Source organism: Cynara cardunculus, unplaced genomic scaffold (genome assembly GCF_001531365.2).
Source record: "Cynara cardunculus var. scolymus isolate 2C unplaced genomic scaffold, CcrdV1 Un_Scaffold_3009, whole genome shotgun sequence".
Lineage (NCBI taxonomy): Eukaryota > Viridiplantae > Streptophyta > Magnoliopsida > Asterales > Asteraceae > Cynara > Cynara cardunculus.
In genome coordinates, this window is record NW_020201313.1 from 27,735 (window position 1) to 47,310 (window position 19,576).

A 19,576-nucleotide genomic window follows, 5' to 3' on the forward strand; every position below is an offset into this window, starting at 1 on the left:
GTAAAAAGTAATGAAAAACAATAAGTGATGAAGAACCAGAAGACCGATGAAGACATCAAGGCAGAAACGGCTAAGTCTGGAGTACAACCAGAGGACCGATAGACGACCTGGGATGCGATGGAAAGAGCATCCTCATCGATCCTCTAGTCATCAACACTTAGAGAATTCTCCAACAAATCATTCAGAAGCATGCAATGAAGATTTAAAGATAAGGATGATTCATCACATTATGAATGACAGCTGGAGATGACAAGTCGACAGCTAGACTTCTAGTTTATCTCTAATATTAAAGTTTATCCATAGAGTAGATAAACGTTATCTGTTAATAGAAGATTAGCTAAAATGTCTCATTAGATAGTTATCTTCTTATTAGCTAATTAGTATAAATAGGTGATTAGGCCTATTGTAAAAAGAGTCGTTTTACATTTTTCTTATATACAAAGTGAAATCTTTGACGCTCAAGATTGTTCTTAATTGTTCATAATTTCTTCTTGAGTGTTCTTCATTTTGTTCATTAAATCACTATTATTTGGTTATTATTAACTAGATTATTATTGTTATTGAGAGATCTGGGATCAACAGTTACCTTATTCAGCTCACGATAATCGATGAACATCCGAAAAGATCCATCTTTCTTCTTGAAAAACAACACCGGAGCACCCCATGGTGAAGTGCTCGGTCGTATGAAATCTTTATCCAATAGCTCTTGTAGTTGATCCATCATTTCTTTCATTTCTGGAGGCGTTAGACGATAAGGAGTCTTCGCTATCAGTGTTGCACCGGGTATCAAGTCGATTCTAAACTCCACTTGCCTATCTGGTGGCAATCCAGGCAAGTCTTYAGGAAACACGTCCGGGTATTCACGTACTATTGGTACATTGTCCAGAGTCTTCTTCTTCATCTCCTTTTTCGAATCTAGGACATACGCTAAGAAAGACGAGTATCCTTTAGTTAAATAATGTCGAGCTTTGAGTACGGAGATTAATTTAAGGTCGATCACTCGTCGTTCACCGTAGACATATAAGAATTCTCCATTTTCCATCGGAATTTGTATCATTCGCCGCGAGAAAATGATTTCTGCTTGGTTCTTCGTCAACCAATCCATACCAATTACCACATCAAAGTTATGAATATCCATTGGAATAAAATCGACCGTGAACTCATGGTCATCTAAGTCTAATTTACAGTCTTTATAAACTTTATTAGCTACGAGTGTTACTCCGTTCGCAGTGTCGACATTAAAAGGTTTTTCAAGCATGATTGACACAGAATCGAGGTACTGAGTATAATAAAGTGACACAAAAGAATTTGTGGCTCCCGAGTCAAATAAAATACATGCAGGTCTATCATTGCGAAGGAAAATACCTGTTATGACGTCCAGTTCCTTTATTGCCTCCTCTGCTGTGATTTGAAAAGCCCTGGCTAGTGCCCTGGGCACCTCCTCCTTTTGGGTTGAAGTACCCACTCTCGTTGGTTGTTGTACCGAGGCTTTGCTTTCATCTTTTTTTATACGGGGACAATCTTTGATTCGATGCCCTAACACTCCGCAGGAAAAGCATGCAAGATCTCTCTAGGGACAATTCATCCTAACGTGACCCGCTTCATCGCAACAAAAGCATTTAATAACAGATCTATCTGTATCACACCGGCCTTGGTGTGTCTTTTCGCACCTCCGACAGTCTCTTGGTGTGCTCGAATGAAGGCTAAATGCCAGAGAGGATGCACGTGGGGTACTCTGAGATTGTATTCTCCTCTGGTTGGAAAATCGAGAGAACCGCTGTGTTAGGGTAGACATCATCCTCTCAGTTCGCGGACGTTTCGACATCTGTTCATTTTCATCAGGAATGGATAATTCATACTCACAACACCGAGCGTATTCGACTATCTTGCTAAAACTGGAACCATCACGACTTACCACAAAACTTCGAATCTCCTTTCGTAGTCCTCCAATGAAATGTTCGATCTTATCCTGTTCGGAGCTCAGGAATCGTTGTGCGAATCGTGCCTTCTTGTTGAATTCAGTTTCATAATCAAGTATAGTCATCTTACCTTGCTTCAGATCCAAGAACTCCTTTTCAAGACGCCTTTGTAGGTCAACCGGGCAATATTGTTCAAAGAACTTTTTCTGAAATTCGTCCCACGTCAAACTGTTACGTGTCGTCGCGTCTAAAGACTCATACGTGGCATTCTACCACACCAGGGCTCGCTCTATGAGCATCGCAGATGCATATTTTACTTTATCGCTATCCAGTACCTCGGTAATTCGGAACACCTTTTTCGTGTTCTGGATCCATTGCATCGCCATTTCGGGATCTGATTGCCATGCATATTCTGTAGCACCACAGCTTCTGAAAGTTTTAAATGAAACCCGGTCGGACTTAGGTTTCAGTGCATCTCCGACTTTGTTTGAATACTTACCACGATTGTCGTGTTCCATGGGATTGTTTTGATTACGTTCTTCCTCAAAGCATCGCTCCATTTCTTGACGTTGTCGTTCCAGAGCTGTAGTCAATCGATCATCCAAAAGTTTCAATAGTCGTTCTGTACGAGGGGACAAAGCGGGATTTTCATCGTTCTCGGCACCTTCTGGAGCATTTATATTCAGTGTGGGGTTGTTTTCCCCAACATTTTGTGTTTGACTTTGCTCATCATGCTCCGACATTTTGCTGAGAAAACAGCACCTCTATGTTAAACACATTCCTACCCTTGGTCCCAACCCAACTTAGGTCTCTCCTATTGGTCCGTATCCCGTATAAATCATTGCCTATAAGTCAGGTTTTTAAACACATCCAAGTTTAAAAGTGGATTCAAGAGTGGATTTCTTGTTTTCAATGAAAGAATCAAGATCTATGAATCTTATTCCTTGATAATCAGTCTGGCCATTAAGTTTCTCATAAACGTTTTGAGCATCCTATATTTCTTTGTAACATCGGTTACGCTAATTCTTAATATAAAGAAACTATTTATCCAAAAGATTTTCCATAAAACAATCTCCAAGCAAATACGGGATATATGTTATAGATTTCCAACAAAAATAAATAACGAAGCCTGCAACCAACGATTTTCGGTACTATAAGTCGGGTCCAAAAATACAAATATATCTACCCAAAAGTATTATATACATAGATACAACTCAAAATGATATATGCACAACAAGTACCAAAAAGATATCCAGGATCTAGAATCCTACAAGCAGATCTAAACTGCTTTATCTTTCCCTTGGACAGCTACCGACCTTCCTGAAAAGAAAATTTATTCTAAAAAAATAAGCGACAAGGCTTAGTGAGATTATACCAAAGCTTATAATTATATATTTTATAAAAAAAAATACAAATATTAGACGAAACAAAACAGAAAGAATCGCTTATTTGTGAATTAGACTGTTAACTCAAAAATCTGCCAGAATTTCGCCCAGAACGCAGTACAACCAAAGGCTCTGGTCGTCCAGAGGGCCTCTGGTCCCGAAGGACTTGGAGTCCAGAGCTCTGGTCTATACAACCAGAGGCTCTGGTCGTCCAGAGGGCCTCTGGTCCCGAAGGACTTGGAGTCCAGAGCTCTGGTCTATACAACCAGAGGCTCTGGTCGTCCAGAGGGCCTCTGGTCCCGAAGGACTTCCATACTTGGCCATTTAATCACAGCAGAAACTTTGGATCTTTCATCCTTAACATACAGTGCTTAATAAGACTTTTAGGATAATTAAGATCAATTACAGCACCAAAAACATATCAAATACCAAAGGCATCACTACCAAAATAGAGTATACATGTGCACCACACCCCTCTTCGTCTATAGGGCCCGTGCAAAGTATTCACACCCGGCTCCCTACCAATCGGGATACGTGAATACAACAATCGGTATGCCACACCCAACCTCCCTCTCCTTGGGATAGGTGGACATACACCATGCTACGACATATCACACGAAGTAATACCCGTAGATCATGGTTTTTCAAAAGGCCAAATAAACAGTCTCGGATCCGGACTCAACCACAACATAAAAGGATTAAGAAATACCAAAACAAAGTTAGGGAAAATTCACCTTACAAAATAACGCATGCAAAATCAGCAAACTTTTCAATAAGAATTCATATACATATACTATATATAAATATAAGTTCGGTATAAACTCACAGTGCTTTATTATAAACAACCGAACGCGGTAACATCCAATTCCAACCAACAATAGCATTAAACCTTCAGAGGCTCTAAATAGCCTTAAAACAGCCCCTGGAGTAATCATTTCAAGTATCAATAACCAATTATATCCCAACCTCAAGTTATACACTTTAGATCTTGATTATCCTACTTACACTTTCTTGTACAGCCCTTTGTTCAACCCCTGTTTTACCACACTTAGACTCAGATTTAGCCATTGACCTGAAAATACTAAATAAAGTATCCTCTTAAAGATTTCTAATGAAACTAACCTCACATTTTAAAGATTTTTCTATGATTTGTTATGAATTTTTAACACAACAGCATCAAAGCTGTCAAAATCCAGCTTTATAACTCACTGCATGTTGCAGATTTTACCCAATTTAGCTTCAAATTCACACAKTAATCAACATTATCTTTTATAATCTTTCAAATKYMRAACCTAGCCTCTAAATTAACACTTCTACTTGAAATAAACTTGTAATTAGAAGCATACCTTTGATGATTAACACATAATCCTTAAGAATCTAACATTGATCATCAAGGATTGAAAGATTAATCATAAGTGTGTGTAAATCGCACCTTGAGTGTGTGAGAGTTATAGAGGTGAGAAAATATGATTGATTTAGAGAGCTAGGCACGGTTTTGGACCTGATTTGGTCAACAGTCCACCTAGTTTGCCATAGTTGACAGATTTAGTCCCTTATGCATAACTTGGTCGTTTCAACTCCGTTTCACACGAAACTTTCCAGATCACCTAATTGATATATAAGAAGCTTAAATATAAAATTCCAATCTCTAACTCGATCCAAAAGTCCATATTCCAATCTAACTTAAGTAAGTACTAATCCCTAAAATATTATACTAACTTAATTAATCATGCTTAGCAACTTAAATGGACTTTTAAAAAGTTTGATGTTACATTCTTCATCATGAGTTCATTGGTTTGATGGTTCTGATGAAGAATCTCTCTTTCCTTTTGAAGAAACCTTTTAGGGCTACTGAGTTTAGTCTTTCTGCCTCGGATTCTTTTAGAGCTTTTACCTTTCTCTCTAGATCTTTGGAGATCTTCTTGTTCGAATCCAAAAGCTTTTCTTCCTCTGATCTTTTAAGAGATGCAATTTGTGTCTTTTTTTTCTAATTCAGCTTTTTCTTCAGTAAGAAGATTAGTCTCTCTTTTGTAGAAACTAACTTCTTTTTCTGTTTTCAATCTTTCAGATTTTTCAAAGTTCAAATTTTCTTTTACTTTAAGGAAATCTTCTGAAAGTCTTATAATCTTTAACTCTAGCTCTGATGGAGCATAGTTGGTTTCATCAAAGGAAGAAACATACCTGGTCATCGGAGTTGGAAGTGGATTAGCAGTGGACTTGGCCATAAGACATATGAGAGCTTTATCTTCTTCATCGGATGAAGAGTTAGTGTTGTAACCCAGATCTGACAGTAGAACGATTTACACTAGAAGTTTGTAAGAGAAAGTAAACAAGAAGATTAAACAGAGAAACAGCGGCTGCTTTTCTTTTATTGAAATAGAAATTACAAACTCTCAAGAAACCCTAATCGACTCTCATATGATTTTGAATCTTTCTATTACAAAGAGAATTCTCTAGATGCTCTCATATATTTTTCTCTATCTGAAACACTCTATTTATAGGCAGTAACCCACGAAACCTGGATAAGTTTGACGCTATCCAGAACAGGAATAACCTTATCCAGAATAAGGAATCTGAAGATAGTCATCTAAAAGATAACAGAGGATGGCACAGCCAGAGAGTCTCTTGTCAAAAACAACAGAGGCTCTGTTAGCATCACCAGAGGCTCTGTGAGCACTCACAGAAGCTCTGGTCTTCACAGAGGGGCTCTGGTCCAAGGGACTTGGAGTCCAAGAACTCTGGTCCTTACAGAGCCTTGCAGAGGCTCTGGTTTCCACAGAAGCTCTGTAGTCTTTGAAAGAAGCTCTGGTCTTCGTGACTCTTTAGCACAGAGGCTGGTCTTCTAGACTTTAGACGTTTTGGCGTAGAAACTTCTTCAGTTCATCTTCTAGGCCCCGATTGCTTAATAAAACTTTTTCAAGGTTATCATTAGCTTCAGAATAAAGCTAACAGTTAGACACCCAATTTTCTTTTTCCACCATGAGGTTTCTTTCTCTTGGGTTGTATTTGTATTTATTTTTGTAGTAGTCTGCATCCTTGATTAGACATCCTTTGTAATCCTTAGTGAAATGGCCTACCTTTCCGCATCGGTAGCATCTTAGACCATCTTTTCTTTCGTCTCCTCCTTGTCTTCGTTCCTCTCTTCTGTCTTCTCTTTCTTCTCTATTTTCTCTTCGTTCATCTCTCTAATGAAACTTGACTTTCTTCTGTCCATAGGTGGGATGGAATCTTTCTCTTTTGGAGTCTTTTCACAAACTTCTTCTGGAACTGTTTCGTAATCAGAGCAAGAGATTTGGCGATGGAACTGTTTTGTAATCAGAGCAAGAGATTTGGCGAAGGCTTTGATATCATCATCAGAATTTGAGGCTTCTTCTTCTGATTCAGATTCTATGATTAAGACCTTCTTGCTCTTCTTTTTGTGATGCTCTTTGGAGGGGCCTCTAATAACCTCTTTTTCTTCAGATACTAAGGCTAGAGGTCCTCCTATTGACACCTTCATTTTCAGAATATCTTGCTCTTGGGCAGCAAGTGTTCCATAGAGATCATGGAGTGACCAGCTTTCTAAGTCTTGGTTTGCAAGGACATGGACATTGTGTCCATTCATCATCGAGACTTTTGAGGAACAAAACATTATTTTCCTCTTTAGTTCTTGAAATGTCGTTTCTACGACATTGGTTGATTAATGTGTTGAAGCGGTCATATGTCTTTTGAATTGGTTAGGGATATTCTTCTCGTTGAGAGTTGGAGGTTTGGTGAGAGAGCCAACACTGTATGTTGAATTCCAGTTGGCCATTCGAGAGTTTTTCAAAGAAAAATGAGAAGAAGAAAAGAAAATTGAGAGATTCACTCAGATTCAAATTGATCGTTTTGATTAAAACTCAATCAATTTGCTCTGATACCGATTGTTGATCCTAGTTCTTTCAATATAACACGAAGATGTATGTTTTAAGAACCTAAATCTATCGTATTGATGAAGAAGGTGAAGAACAACTTAGATGATATTCAAGAAAGTATAAAGCTTTCAAGTAATTTTACTAGAATAAAGATAACGAGAAGGATTACTTAAATTACAAGACATATGAATGCTATTTATACTAGCAACATAGTCTAAGAGATAACAATCTATTATGAGATATCTATGAGATAAACACAAAGAAGATATCAATCTAGAAAGATGGGAGTTATCTCTAACTACCTAGTGAAACAGAATTCAAGCTGGCGATGAATCATCTCCAGCTGTCTTATGTAGCGTGTTCAATCAGGATTCTTCACATAGATCTAATTGAACTAGACGATTCTTTAGTTGTTGTAAACTAGAGGGGTTATGGAAATGCTAGTTCATCGACCTGATGAACTTCTTCATAAGTAGATGATTATCAGGTTAAATGCTTTAGGTCTTCATAGCACCTCTGGACCTTTCATTGCATCTTTGGTTTGTCTCCAGCACTTAGAATCTTCTTAGCTCCGTCTTCCATCGGGTCTCCAGACTTCCATACTTGTACATTTTTTATTACTTTTACAAATAGGAATTATGGGGTCTAACAATCTACTTCTTGAACCTATCGTTCCTATCATCTTTGCCTCTTCTGTCAAATGATTTCCTCCCAAACTTTCTAGTAAACTCCTTGGTGGTGAAACCCAAGGATTGTGCAAAAGCACTAATATCATCATCATCATCAGAGCAGATGATCTGTCTTCTTCTTCACTCTCAGCAATCAACACCTTCTTCTCTCTTCTCTAGTCTTCTTCTCTCTGGATGGCCTTGCAGAGTTCGTCTCTTTAGCCTCAGAGACCAGGGTTAGAAGACCACCCAAAGCTATCTTCTTCTTCTTCTACACCTCTTTCTCTTGAGCCTATAATGTCCTATAAACATCATGCAGAGTCCATTGCTCCAAGTTTTGGTTTGCCTGGAGAGACATAGACAGGTTTGCTCACTCTTCATTCAGCCTTTTCAACAACAACATGTTGTCCTCTTCCTGTGTTCTAACTACATCACATTTTTTCATTTATTGATCAGTGTGTTGAACCTATGATATGTTTGTTCTAGGGACTCATCAGGAAGAGCTTGAAAGTTGTTGCCTACTCGTTTAAGCATTGAGTACGCCTATTCTTTCTCATCTTAATTCCAGCTTCAAGCTGATCCCACAAATCTTTGGCAGATTCACATGCATCTAGGGATTGAAAGATTTCATTGGGAATCGCCATGATCAACAACCTTTTGGCCTTTTGATCGATTTCGATTCTCCTTTTGTTCTCATCATCCCAATCCTTCCTTTCCTTGGGGATCCGGGTTACAAGGATTTCAGCAGTGGTATGAGTGGTAGGAACTCTCGGGACAACAATCATTGGAATGTAAGGGCCATTTTCCATAAACTCAAGCATCTTGAGATCTAAACCTTCATAGAAGTTCATCATTCGAATTTTCCATTGGGATGTTCATCCCTTAAAAGAGTAGGCGGTTTGGTAAGAGAACCTGTGCTATACATTGCATTCCAAGTTTGGTTTGACATTTTGAAGAAAACAGGGTATGAAAAGGAACTTTAAGCTTGAAATAACAGGAATTGAAATAACAGAACTTGACCAAATGCAACTTTGAGAAATAGTTTGAAAGACACTAATATTCAATGAAATGAATGAGATCTTGAAAGTGCCCGTATATCAAGAATATATACAACAAGGTAAGAACAGAGAGTATTAGCATTCGAAGGTTTTGATCTATTATTGAATAATGAAGAATGCAGAGCAATTTGCTTATAATGCTTGAATGAATAATGAATCAATCGAATACAATTATTGAAAAGTAAACCTATCTATATAAATAATAAAATAAGTTAAACAAAGAAAATGAATCCTATAACCAGGGAAATATAATCTCTATAACTAATAATAGAAAATAGGATTAACACCATCCTCTCGTTTAGAGTTAGAATAACTCTGAATTTAAGGTCTTCTGATTTAAAACTTATGCGCTCTTAGGGTCTTCTCTTGAAATAAGTTTGAAGAATATCTCTTTTAGACTTGTACTTGTAAGCCTTGAGAAGCTTTAACCCGAACTGTGAAGTCTACAAGTTCAGAGATCCGAAGATAAGTCTTCAGATTTAGACTTATTTAGTTCTGGAAATCTGCTTTTCAAAATTCTGAAGTCTATTATGTAGACTTCTATACTTGGCAAATTTGGAAGCAATTTTCTTCATATATTTCAATCTCCCCCTTTGCTTCAAATTTGAAAGTTCCTGTCTTTAAGAATAGAAATGAAGTTCTCAATGATGATTTTTTGTATGCAAGCTGTGAGTCAATCTCCATGCTCATCCACTATATCAAATCCTTCAATTTTGGCCATTCTTCTTTTGAAATAATCTTACGCCTCTTGCAGAGTCTTTTCTCTAATGACATGTGAATCTGAATCAAAGTACTAGAGCTATACTTGTGCATTTCATATACTCTGAATAAGAACTTCTTATTAAGATTCTTGCAAATGTATCATGGGTGATCACACACTACAGTACCCGTGTGAAAGGATGCTAATTCCCCAAGACTTATATCTGGATGCAGCAAATGAACTCTTGTCTCTCTTTAGAATTAAGGCCAATTAGAAGTCACACATGCCTCCCCATAATGTAGCTCTAAGAATGCCATGAACAATAGCAGTCAGTCCATATATGAATTTTGCAACCTTGTCTTCAAATGGAGCTAACTTGTAATACAGTTGAAGCAAATCTTTAAGATTGATGAATTGGAAATCAGCCTCAGAGAACTCATAAATCTTTGTCTTCTCTTTCAACAGCAAAGACTTGGTATAATATGCTCCTCCAGGTTCTTTGTTTGATGTCCACCAAGTTTGTAATTGTTAACTCTGAACACATATCCCTTTTAAACTTCCCTATTTTATCCATGAAGACTTGGTACTCTCTCTTGAATCCTACAGACTTCCTTATAACGGAATCCACAGAGGTTTTTAACTCTGAATTCCTTTTCTAACATGAATCAATTCTAGAATTTGAAAACCATTCATTCATATCTACTCTGTCTTCTTCCTTTTCTTTTACTACATATTTTGGAACAAGCTTCTTTAGAGTTGGAGAGATGTAATACTTAGAGGGTAGTAAGACATCCTTTTCCAAGGCTTTCTTGGGATTATCCTCTATTGTTACCATGTACTATGCAGAGGCTCTGTGTTCGGGACTCGGGCTTTGCATCTCGAGTGCTTAGCATTATTGGGGCACGACTTTGGTCTTGATCCTCTCTGTGTCTGAGCTATATATCCGAGCTCTAGTTCCAGGCCTATTCAAAACAGCAAGTCATGTTGGCTTAGGCAAGAGGCTTTTTACTTACACTTTAAATATGCTAACAGTTTGAAATAGTTTCAAAACCCAGTGAAGTTGTCCAGATGTAAGAAAACGAAACAAGTAACACATGATTATTTTGTAACATTATGGTTCTGAAATTCTCAACTTCATCATATACGTCTCAAGAGAATCATGTTGTTGAAAATTTTAAAACTATTTCACTATATTATCCCAAGGTCTTGATTTTGATCCTCTCTACATTAGCCCTCTCTACATTATCTCAAATTCTCAAATTCATCACTACATTATTTTTTGTGATATTCGATCTTTTTTTCCAAGATCTTGATTTGATCCTTCATGGTATCGCTTTCCTTGTTACTAGGGGAACCAAACATGGTAATTAGATTGTAGAGGAATCGAAAGAAAAAATTGTAAGAGACCTAGTTCTGATACCACTATATAGATACAAGAAGCTTGAAGTTGTCCTTTAAATGGTAGAACATGAGAGATGAGAGATTTAGGAAGAAGAGAATTATAAAGTACGAAGTCATTCTTTTATTATCTTCATACCTCTTTTACAAGAATAGAACTCCTACTTATAGTTGGTAGACTACAATCAATTAGTATCTTTAATAGATGACTAAAAGGAGTTTAAAAGGGGTTTAGTTACAACAAACTCTTATTCCCTTATCAATTATTAAGTGTTTGATTTTGGTCTCATGATTTAAAACAATGTTCATTTCGGTTTCATTAATTTAAATAATGTTACTAAACACATGCATGAACAAAAGGGATGTTATATAGCAGCTTAATAGGCTTAATAGCCTGTATAGCTTATTCAATAGGCCATATAAACAAATTCGGTTGGGGCTTATTCGCTTAGCCTATTTTCCTCACTTGTATGCATTCAATCGTTTCAAAGAAACATCCTACCACTCATCTTTGAAACCTCTCAAACCGACAGATCCACTCCTCTCTAAAGGCTCTCCCTAGAAACCATCTCACTTTTACTTCCCTTTGCCTCATCATCATCGCCCTTGTTTCCCTTTTGCCTCATCATCGCCAGTCGTCGTTGCCTTTTGCCTCATCATTGCTGGCCTCGTTGCCCTTTGCATCACCATCGCCAGCCGTCGTTGGTCGTATACCTTGTTGCTCACTCCTTCAATATTCCCTTTGCTGCTCCATCCTTCGATGCTCCTTCTTCTGCCTTTCCTCGTTGCTCCCTAGACACCTAAATAAGAAAATATCAAAATTGTTTTTGATTGTTGGTTTCTTCAACCTTATCTTGTTTTTGATCTTTGAGGTCATTAGGAGGGGAGAAGTCTATGATTGTTGCCATGGTTTATGGTGTTTTTTTATTTGGTTCTCTTGATTTGTGGTTTCTACTCATTTGTGATTAGTTTTATTTAGGGTTTATAGATTTGGGTATCTTTTCTAACTTGGAGTTTCATTTAATTCGATACTGTTGTTAATTTGATCTACAACTTTGTTCTAAATAAGACGGATCGATCTACAAAGTTGTTTGGTGATTTGTTACAGTTTTATGATTTGTTTATTGTTGTTTGATCTACCACTTTGGTGTAAATATTGTTGTTTGGTGATTTGTTTACAGTTTTATGATTTGTTTGTTGTTGTTTGATTTATAACTTTGCTGTAAATATTGTTGTTTTGTAGAATTTAATCTAAAATGTTTAATATAAACCGAGGATAAAATAGTCATTTTCATTATTTAGATTGTTTATTCATCACACCAACTGAATAACAATTTAGCTAGATCTATGGAGGCACTTTTAACAATATACACAACTTTATCCACACAGGACTTAGCGGTTGTTTGGTAGTTGCTGAACGGTTTTGGGGCAGAATGATTAAGTGGTCAGAATGATTAAAACTCTTATAATATAGTACAAAATGAAATATAATTATTTGGTAATTGTTCAAAATGAAATTAGGGAACTGAATGATTAAGGGATGCACAAGATACAAAATCATTCATAGGGTTCTAGAACCATTAAGAGACTTAACTTTTTTTTTTTGTCAAACAAGATTAGCCACTTAATGATTCAAAAGCTGACTCTTAATGGAACTATTAAAAGGTAAACGAACAACTTTTTAATAAAAAACCAACCAAACAACCTTAGGGAGGCGTTGGTTTGCATGATTCCGACGGAATTCGGATGAATTGAAATGATCAATTCAAAGACAAATTTCTTTAACATATTTTATTTCATCCAAAAATATTATATGAAGCACCCCCTCCTGCAGTTCGCAATTATCAAGGGCACGTTCTACCCACTGAACTAAGACTTTATTTTCTTGGATTGATAAATTTGGTTGTTGTTTCAAGATCAATCTCTTCACTGTCTAGATAATATTTTTTCCATCATTTGAGCTCATAATAAATTAAAAGTTGTTATTGCTACCCAGCCGATAGCCTTAAGCATAACCGACACAGGTGGGTCTAGTGCGGCGTGGTCATTTAGGTTAGATTTTCAGTTGACATTAATAGTTTTAAACCATTATACAGCACCATGTCTGAAAACGGCCAACGAGAAGACCCATTAATCAAACCAAATGGAGTAGACAGTGATGACGATGATACAGTTTGTTTGGGTGAATCTTTCTTCATCAATGACAAGTATCTCTTTCTCTCTGTCTCTGTTATATGTAAATAACTAGCCAACGGCAATTGGTTGAATGATGTTGTTCGTATGTTAATTTGTGCAGCTATGAGCTCACTACGTTTACATTTGGGTCTCATGTTCTTCAGCTTCTTTGTCTCCAATCAGCTTCGAGTAAGTTTTGTGCTTTATCTTTCATTCTTTCAGGGTTTGAGGTTTTAATACTTTATCATGGATGTTGGGAACTGGGAAGTAAAGTTTCATTTTGATTTTCTGTTGCACACCACTTTGAGTTTCTATTTGGACCCCTTTGGGTCAATTGTAAGACAATGGAAATGTAAAAAGGTTAATTTGATGTTTATGTGTGAATTAGTAGAGAGGGGTTAAAATAGCATATAGAATGGGTTCATTACCCTTATTCAAATTGTTGATAGGCATAAATACGATTGTTCTTGGACTCTGCAGCTATAATGTCGTGAACAACATACCTGTTTATCCCATCATAAGAAATGAAAACTGAGACAATCTCTTAATGTTTTGCTGAACATACTCTGTGCTTTTTATCCTTTTGATGAATCTTTGCCATGCCTTGATTCGAAAAAGCATATCCCAGGACTAAGGAGTAGGTGATCATGTTGAATGATTGCATGTCGTATAGGGTGAGGTAGAGTTTTTTGGATGGAAAATATGGGGTCTGTGGGGAAATGTTAAAAGAAAATTTTCCCTTGGTTATATTTTTAAGAGATGAACACAGGTATGAGGGTGCCTGTTTGGAGGTGTTTCATTAAAGATTGCACTATGGAGGAGTTTCTCATTGATTCATCTACAAGAGAACATGTTCTGCATATACTTATTTCACTTTGGGCAACAATCTGCGCTACCTTTGTGTTGGTGGATTTATTTGTTGGTGCCAACAAGCCAAGAGGGCTGAGGTACAAGAATGGATTCAAAACACTTCTAAGAGGTTTCATGATACGTAGGTGTTTTGTCGCATATGGACAAAGTACAAACACATACACAAGTAGGTGGGTTCAATAATCCACAATCAACTACTATGTTGTTAGGTTATGTAGTCTTCTATTGACCAAGAGATTTTCTCGATTGGTGATGTAAATTTGGTTACACTAATACCCAAGAGACCATCTGTTGGTATATTTCTTTGGATATTATTGTGATTATGGATTCTCTCCAAATAATTTAGCTTAACCATGACCACACAGTCCATTGGTAATTAAGATGTCTATTTCACGTGGTTTGTTTGACAACAGAGGAGAGCGTAATGCACCTTTGTGACTTAGACTCTAATCAATACCTTTGTGGTGCAGCTGATTTTGATTTGACGGGGCAGTTGGTATGGCCTGGTGCGAGACTGTTAAATGAATACCTTTCAAATAATGCTGAGATTCTGCAAGGATGTTCTGCTATCGAATTAGGATCTGGTGTAGGTTAGTTATATTCAAAATACATTGTATTGCTTACTGTATATTTAAATTTTTATCTGCAATGTGTTTGGCATTAGTTATTCATAAAATAAGCTATTTTAAGGCAGGAGATCCTAACTAAGACATTGATGGACAATTCTTAGACTATCTAAAGTAATGTTTATTAATTATGGCATGGTATGTGAAAGAAGAAAAGACATCCTTAATAACTTGTATATCTTACACCAGGAATATTGTCAAAATATACATATGATGTGTGTGTGTGTGTGTATATATTGAGGCAAATTCATTTGTTAACCAAGTAAACAGTATTAACTTTACAAATTCATCTGGGCCGTTCATTTTCTTGATTAACGGTTATGGTTAAATGAGAGGTTATAAATTTATATGGGGTTGTTTGGTTCACGGAATTCGAAGGAATTTGATGGAATTGGCAAGGGCGGTGGAGGCGGGGTTTGGGTAGGGTGTGCGGGGGTGGTGGGGAGGCACGGGAAGGGGTGGTAGCTGTGACGACGACAGCAGTAACATGGTGGTTGATAGGGTGTGGGCGGGACGATGGGTGGGGTGGTCCAAACAAAGACGGTTGTTCCAATTCTTTTGAGAGATTCCATTTCAATTCCTACCAACCAAACGCGTGGTCAAAATCCATCAAATTCCATTCCAATTTCTTCAAAGTCAAATTCCTTTGATGGATTCCAATTCCATTATGTGAACCAAACGCCCCCTAAGTTCCTTCTTCTTGCAACGGTGGGGCATACTTGTCGTCACATGTGTAACAAAGACCCTGTTGTCTCTTTTGTAACTCTTTTCCAGTCAGCCTCCTGAATTCTGGAATGAGTGGTGTGATTCCAGAATTCAGTATAAGGCACTTGGCTGTGCAACCCTACTATGAAGGGGCGTTTAGTTGGATGGAATAGTTTTTGAGGGATTTGGATTTCGTGGAAGGATTTGGTATTGGAGGGATTTGGGTTTGGAAGGATTTAGAATTTTTGGTGTGTTTGGTTTTTAGGATTTGGAATGAAATTGAATTCCATTATTTATAAATAATTTATAAAAACAAATTATAACAAATTATAAAAATAATTAAATTATCTTTTTATTAATTGATTATAACAAAACAAATATTTTTAACATAGTTTAAAACATTATTACAATCAAATCCTACGAAATCCCATGAAATACCAACCACCCCGTGGGATTTCAAAATCCTATGTTTGTAGGATTTCAATGAAATCCCGGGATTTCAAATCCTGGAAATCCTTCAAAACAAATATGGGATTGGAATGGAATTTAATTCCAAATCCAATCCTGCAAACAAAACGGGACCTAAGGCTTCTGTCTCTATCACACGACTGTGCAAGATTATGCTTCAGCTCCGCACAGCCATGCCAAGTACCATCGATACTTCTATTGTTCTAGCACGGCAATGCCATGCTTCCTCTTTGTTCTCACGTGGCCATGCCAGGACTTTGGTGCTGATGCTGCTTCCTTATCATTTGTACATTAACATTTTTCATCATTTTCATTTCCAGCATGGCAACATCTACAAGTGCAAGAAAAGCATAGCATAAGCCATCCGATAGTCCAATAACGAATTTCATTTAAGAACCTAAACGCAATAACTGGTCTAAACTCACCGAAATCATTCATGAAAGCATACTTATCACTTTTTAGTAAAGAGTTTAACACCAAAGCTCCATTCTAGGGATATAATATAACAAAATGAACCACTTATAGTTCATATAATGAACGATAATCACTTGTATAATAATTGTGTTGTGTGACTTCTTTTTGGAAGGGTGTCCCAGGCTATCTGGACTTGTGTTGTGTACATAATTGTGTGTGAAGAATGTGAAGTACTGATGGCACTTCTACTTTCCTTGTATTTATTTGTATATGACAGTATGCACTGATTGTTTTTCTGGATGTAGGTATCACAGGTATACTTTGTAGCAAATTTTGCCGTGCAGTCATGCTTACAGACCATAATGATGAAGTCCTCAAGGCATGGTTGCAATATGTCATTTTTCTGCATAAACATCTGGTGAGTCTTTTATTTGTTATGTTCCAACTATTCACACAACTTTTCCTTTTCAGATCTTGAAGAAAAACATAGAGCTTCATGAATCTTCTGAGAATCCTAATCCATGTGCTGGTAAGATTACTAAGGGCCGTTTACCCAATGCTTACCCGGTTAAGCGCTTTAACTTAATTTACCGGGTAAGATTTTAGTGCATTAAAACGGCATCGTGTGCAGCAATTTATCCGGTAAGCGCAGACCGAGTAAGAGTCGTTACTCTCACTTACCAGGTAAGACTATCGGTCCTTGTCAATACTCTTACCGGGTAAGATTCTCAATGGTTGTTTTGATCATCCAATAAGGTAAAGTGACCCAATAAGCACATAGCGTTTAGTAAACGGCCCCTAGGTTAGAGGCATTTTGGTGTTTGCTATCTAATATTGAGATTGTTGTGAACAGCCTTAACCGCAGAAAAACTAGAATGGGGAAACTCTGACCAGCTCAACCAAATTCTACAAAAGCATTCGGAGGGATTTGATTTGGTTCTTGGAGCTGACATCTATATCCTCGCTATTTATCATTAATGAATTTGACTGTTTAAAAGGGGGGTACCATGAAAGACAAGAGAATCCTGCTTTTGCATTTGTTTTACCCTCCATTCGATGTATTAGAAGTTGGTATGAATCAATTACCACAAACTTTTTCATCTGGTAGTGTAAATCAGTGCTATGCTAAAACATTCATCTTCATCAACTGGTGGGCAGAGCTTATGTGTTGTTGTGTTTCTGTCAATTTTATGAGTTCCCTTGGCCTTAGACTCCATGTCTTTCCTGTTTTTGTGCCTCAGTTTACTTTTTACTCTCTCGAATAAGCATACACAGGTTGATCACAAACAGAAGTCCATACATGCTTGATTTGTGAAAATGAGAGAATGATTTTTACTGACCTCTTTTTTATATTCCGTGTTAAAAATAAGAACCTAAACCCAAAGAAAAGTATGGATCAAGAGTTTGAGTCGAAGATCCATTGCTTACAGCTATGCTAATAACTTATCACTGTCATTTTTATTGGCTTAATCGTTATCCTTCCTTTGGTAAATAACTGCACTTTTTGAAGCAAGTTGTATTGCCTTGACTGTTGGTAAGTTTTCAGCAGAACAGCGTTCCTCTACTCTTCAACACTGTGCAACAGCTCCTCTGTCTACGTGGGAAAAAGCAATGCAGATTCATATTAGCATATGTCTCTCGTTCAAAAATGTAAGTGACTCCTTCCCTTCTAGGGCTTAACATATCTGATATGAATGTTAACCAGAAGTGATAACAGTAATTGTGTAAGATACGTACTTAATTATCCTAAACAGAAACGGTCCCTAGGCCTATTGTCAGCTTTCACCATGGATGCGGGTGTTTTTTCTTTTGACCAGCTGTTTGTTGAGTAGTCGGCAAATAAGGACTCAAATTTCTTCTTGATGAAGTGTTTGTCAACTTCATCGTGCTTAGTTCTATCATGTAGGATTGGATTATGGGCAATTGAGAGGACATCTTTGTTGTTGAAGTAAACTTTCATAGGAATTGGTTAAGCGGTCTGTAAGGCTTCTAAGAACATCTTGATCCATATCGCGTTACAAAACCCTTGTTCAAGAGGTCTAAGTTCATCTTCAGGACGAATTCTTGCTACAACAATCGTTTTACTCTTCTAGGTGCGAAGATTTCCTCTTACAAATGTTGTAACAAGAAGTATGCTGAAGATGAATTTATATCTCTTGCACAAGGGATTTATGAGGCAATATGGATCAAGATGTTCTTAGTAGACTTACACATTGCTTTACCAATTTCTAATGAAAGTTTACTTAGATAACAAAGATATCATCTCAATTGCCCATAATCCAACCCTACAGATAGAAACTAAGTTCGATGAAGTGGACCAAAAATTAATCAAAGCTAAGGGGTTGTTGGTGAGAAGTGGAAAAAACATATAAGCTAAGGGGCCTACCAATGCTAACCGCATAAAAGTCACCACCCTCACTTACCTTAACAGTAGATTCTCGGCCGTCAAAATGGCTAAGTAAGATTGTTGGTAAGCATCTCTTACCCGGTAAGTGCTAACCGAAGAGTCACTACCTTCACTTACCGAGTAAGATTATTGGTCCTTGTCAGACCTCTTTCTGGGTAAGATTTTGGTTCATGCTATGCTCACCCGATAAGGTAAGGGAGCCAGTAAGCGTTTAGTAAATGATCCCTAAGATTTGAAAAGCTAGATATGAGTATCTTTTCTATTCTCTCTTTAATAAAGTAATGATGTCTTCACTTGATTGATGCACATTTTGGGGACAAATGATTTTTATTCATAACTAGCTTTATGCACTCATCCTTTTGTAGGATGGATGTAATGGTCACAAATGAAGCCATCCAGCATGGGCTGAAGATCCACGAAGTTGATGGGACCCGTTGTGTGATTGCGAATCTTGAGGGAGTCATATACGAGATAATCCTTTAAGATATACTATGTCTGAGATATACGAAGCTTGTTTAGTTTTGGTAATTTGTTGGATTATATTAAGTATTGGACTAAAACTTAGTCACTCGAACCTTTTTTCGAATTGTAAAAATGGTAACATTGTTCTTGATGTAGGGAAATTGAAATCGAAAATTTTCAAAACAGCACTATATCTAAGATGTACGGCATGCCCATTCACGCTTCCAAAATTGAAACCGAAAATTTTCTTCAAACATTTTGAATGCCACAGCCACAGCCACGTATATTGTAAAAGTCGAATATTGAATGAAGCATATAGTATGTGAATGAACTCAAGTGTATGATGCATGAATTTGTTTAAGTTTTAATACTAAATGCTTTTATGTCGCTTTTCCTGAAGTGTAATGAGAGGGTTTTTATGTTCAAAA

General features: G+C 37.0%; 1 protein-coding gene across 2 annotated transcripts; it reads left to right on the forward strand.

Moving 5' to 3' along the window:
• Positions 1–12,936: 12,936 nt before the first annotated feature.
• Positions 12,937–19,320, forward strand: LOC112503443 (protein N-lysine methyltransferase METTL21A). Of its 2 annotated transcripts, XM_025107483.1 has the most exons (8): positions 12,937–13,228; positions 13,318–13,385; positions 14,537–14,656; positions 16,585–16,658; positions 16,751–16,808; positions 17,133–17,234; positions 17,818–17,929; positions 19,052–19,320. In XM_025107483.1, the coding sequence occupies exons 1-8, from the start codon at positions 13,122–13,124 to the stop codon at positions 19,167–19,169; spliced, it is 759 nt and encodes a 252-aa protein (XP_024963251.1). In that variant the 5' UTR covers positions 12,937–13,121; the 3' UTR covers positions 19,170–19,320. The 2 variants fall into 2 exon arrangements, with proteins under 2 accessions (XP_024963251.1, XP_024963252.1); XM_025107484.1 differs by lacking the exon at positions 14,537–14,656 and having other exon boundaries at positions 13,019–13,228.
• The last annotated feature ends 256 nt before the right edge of the window (positions 19,321–19,576 follow it).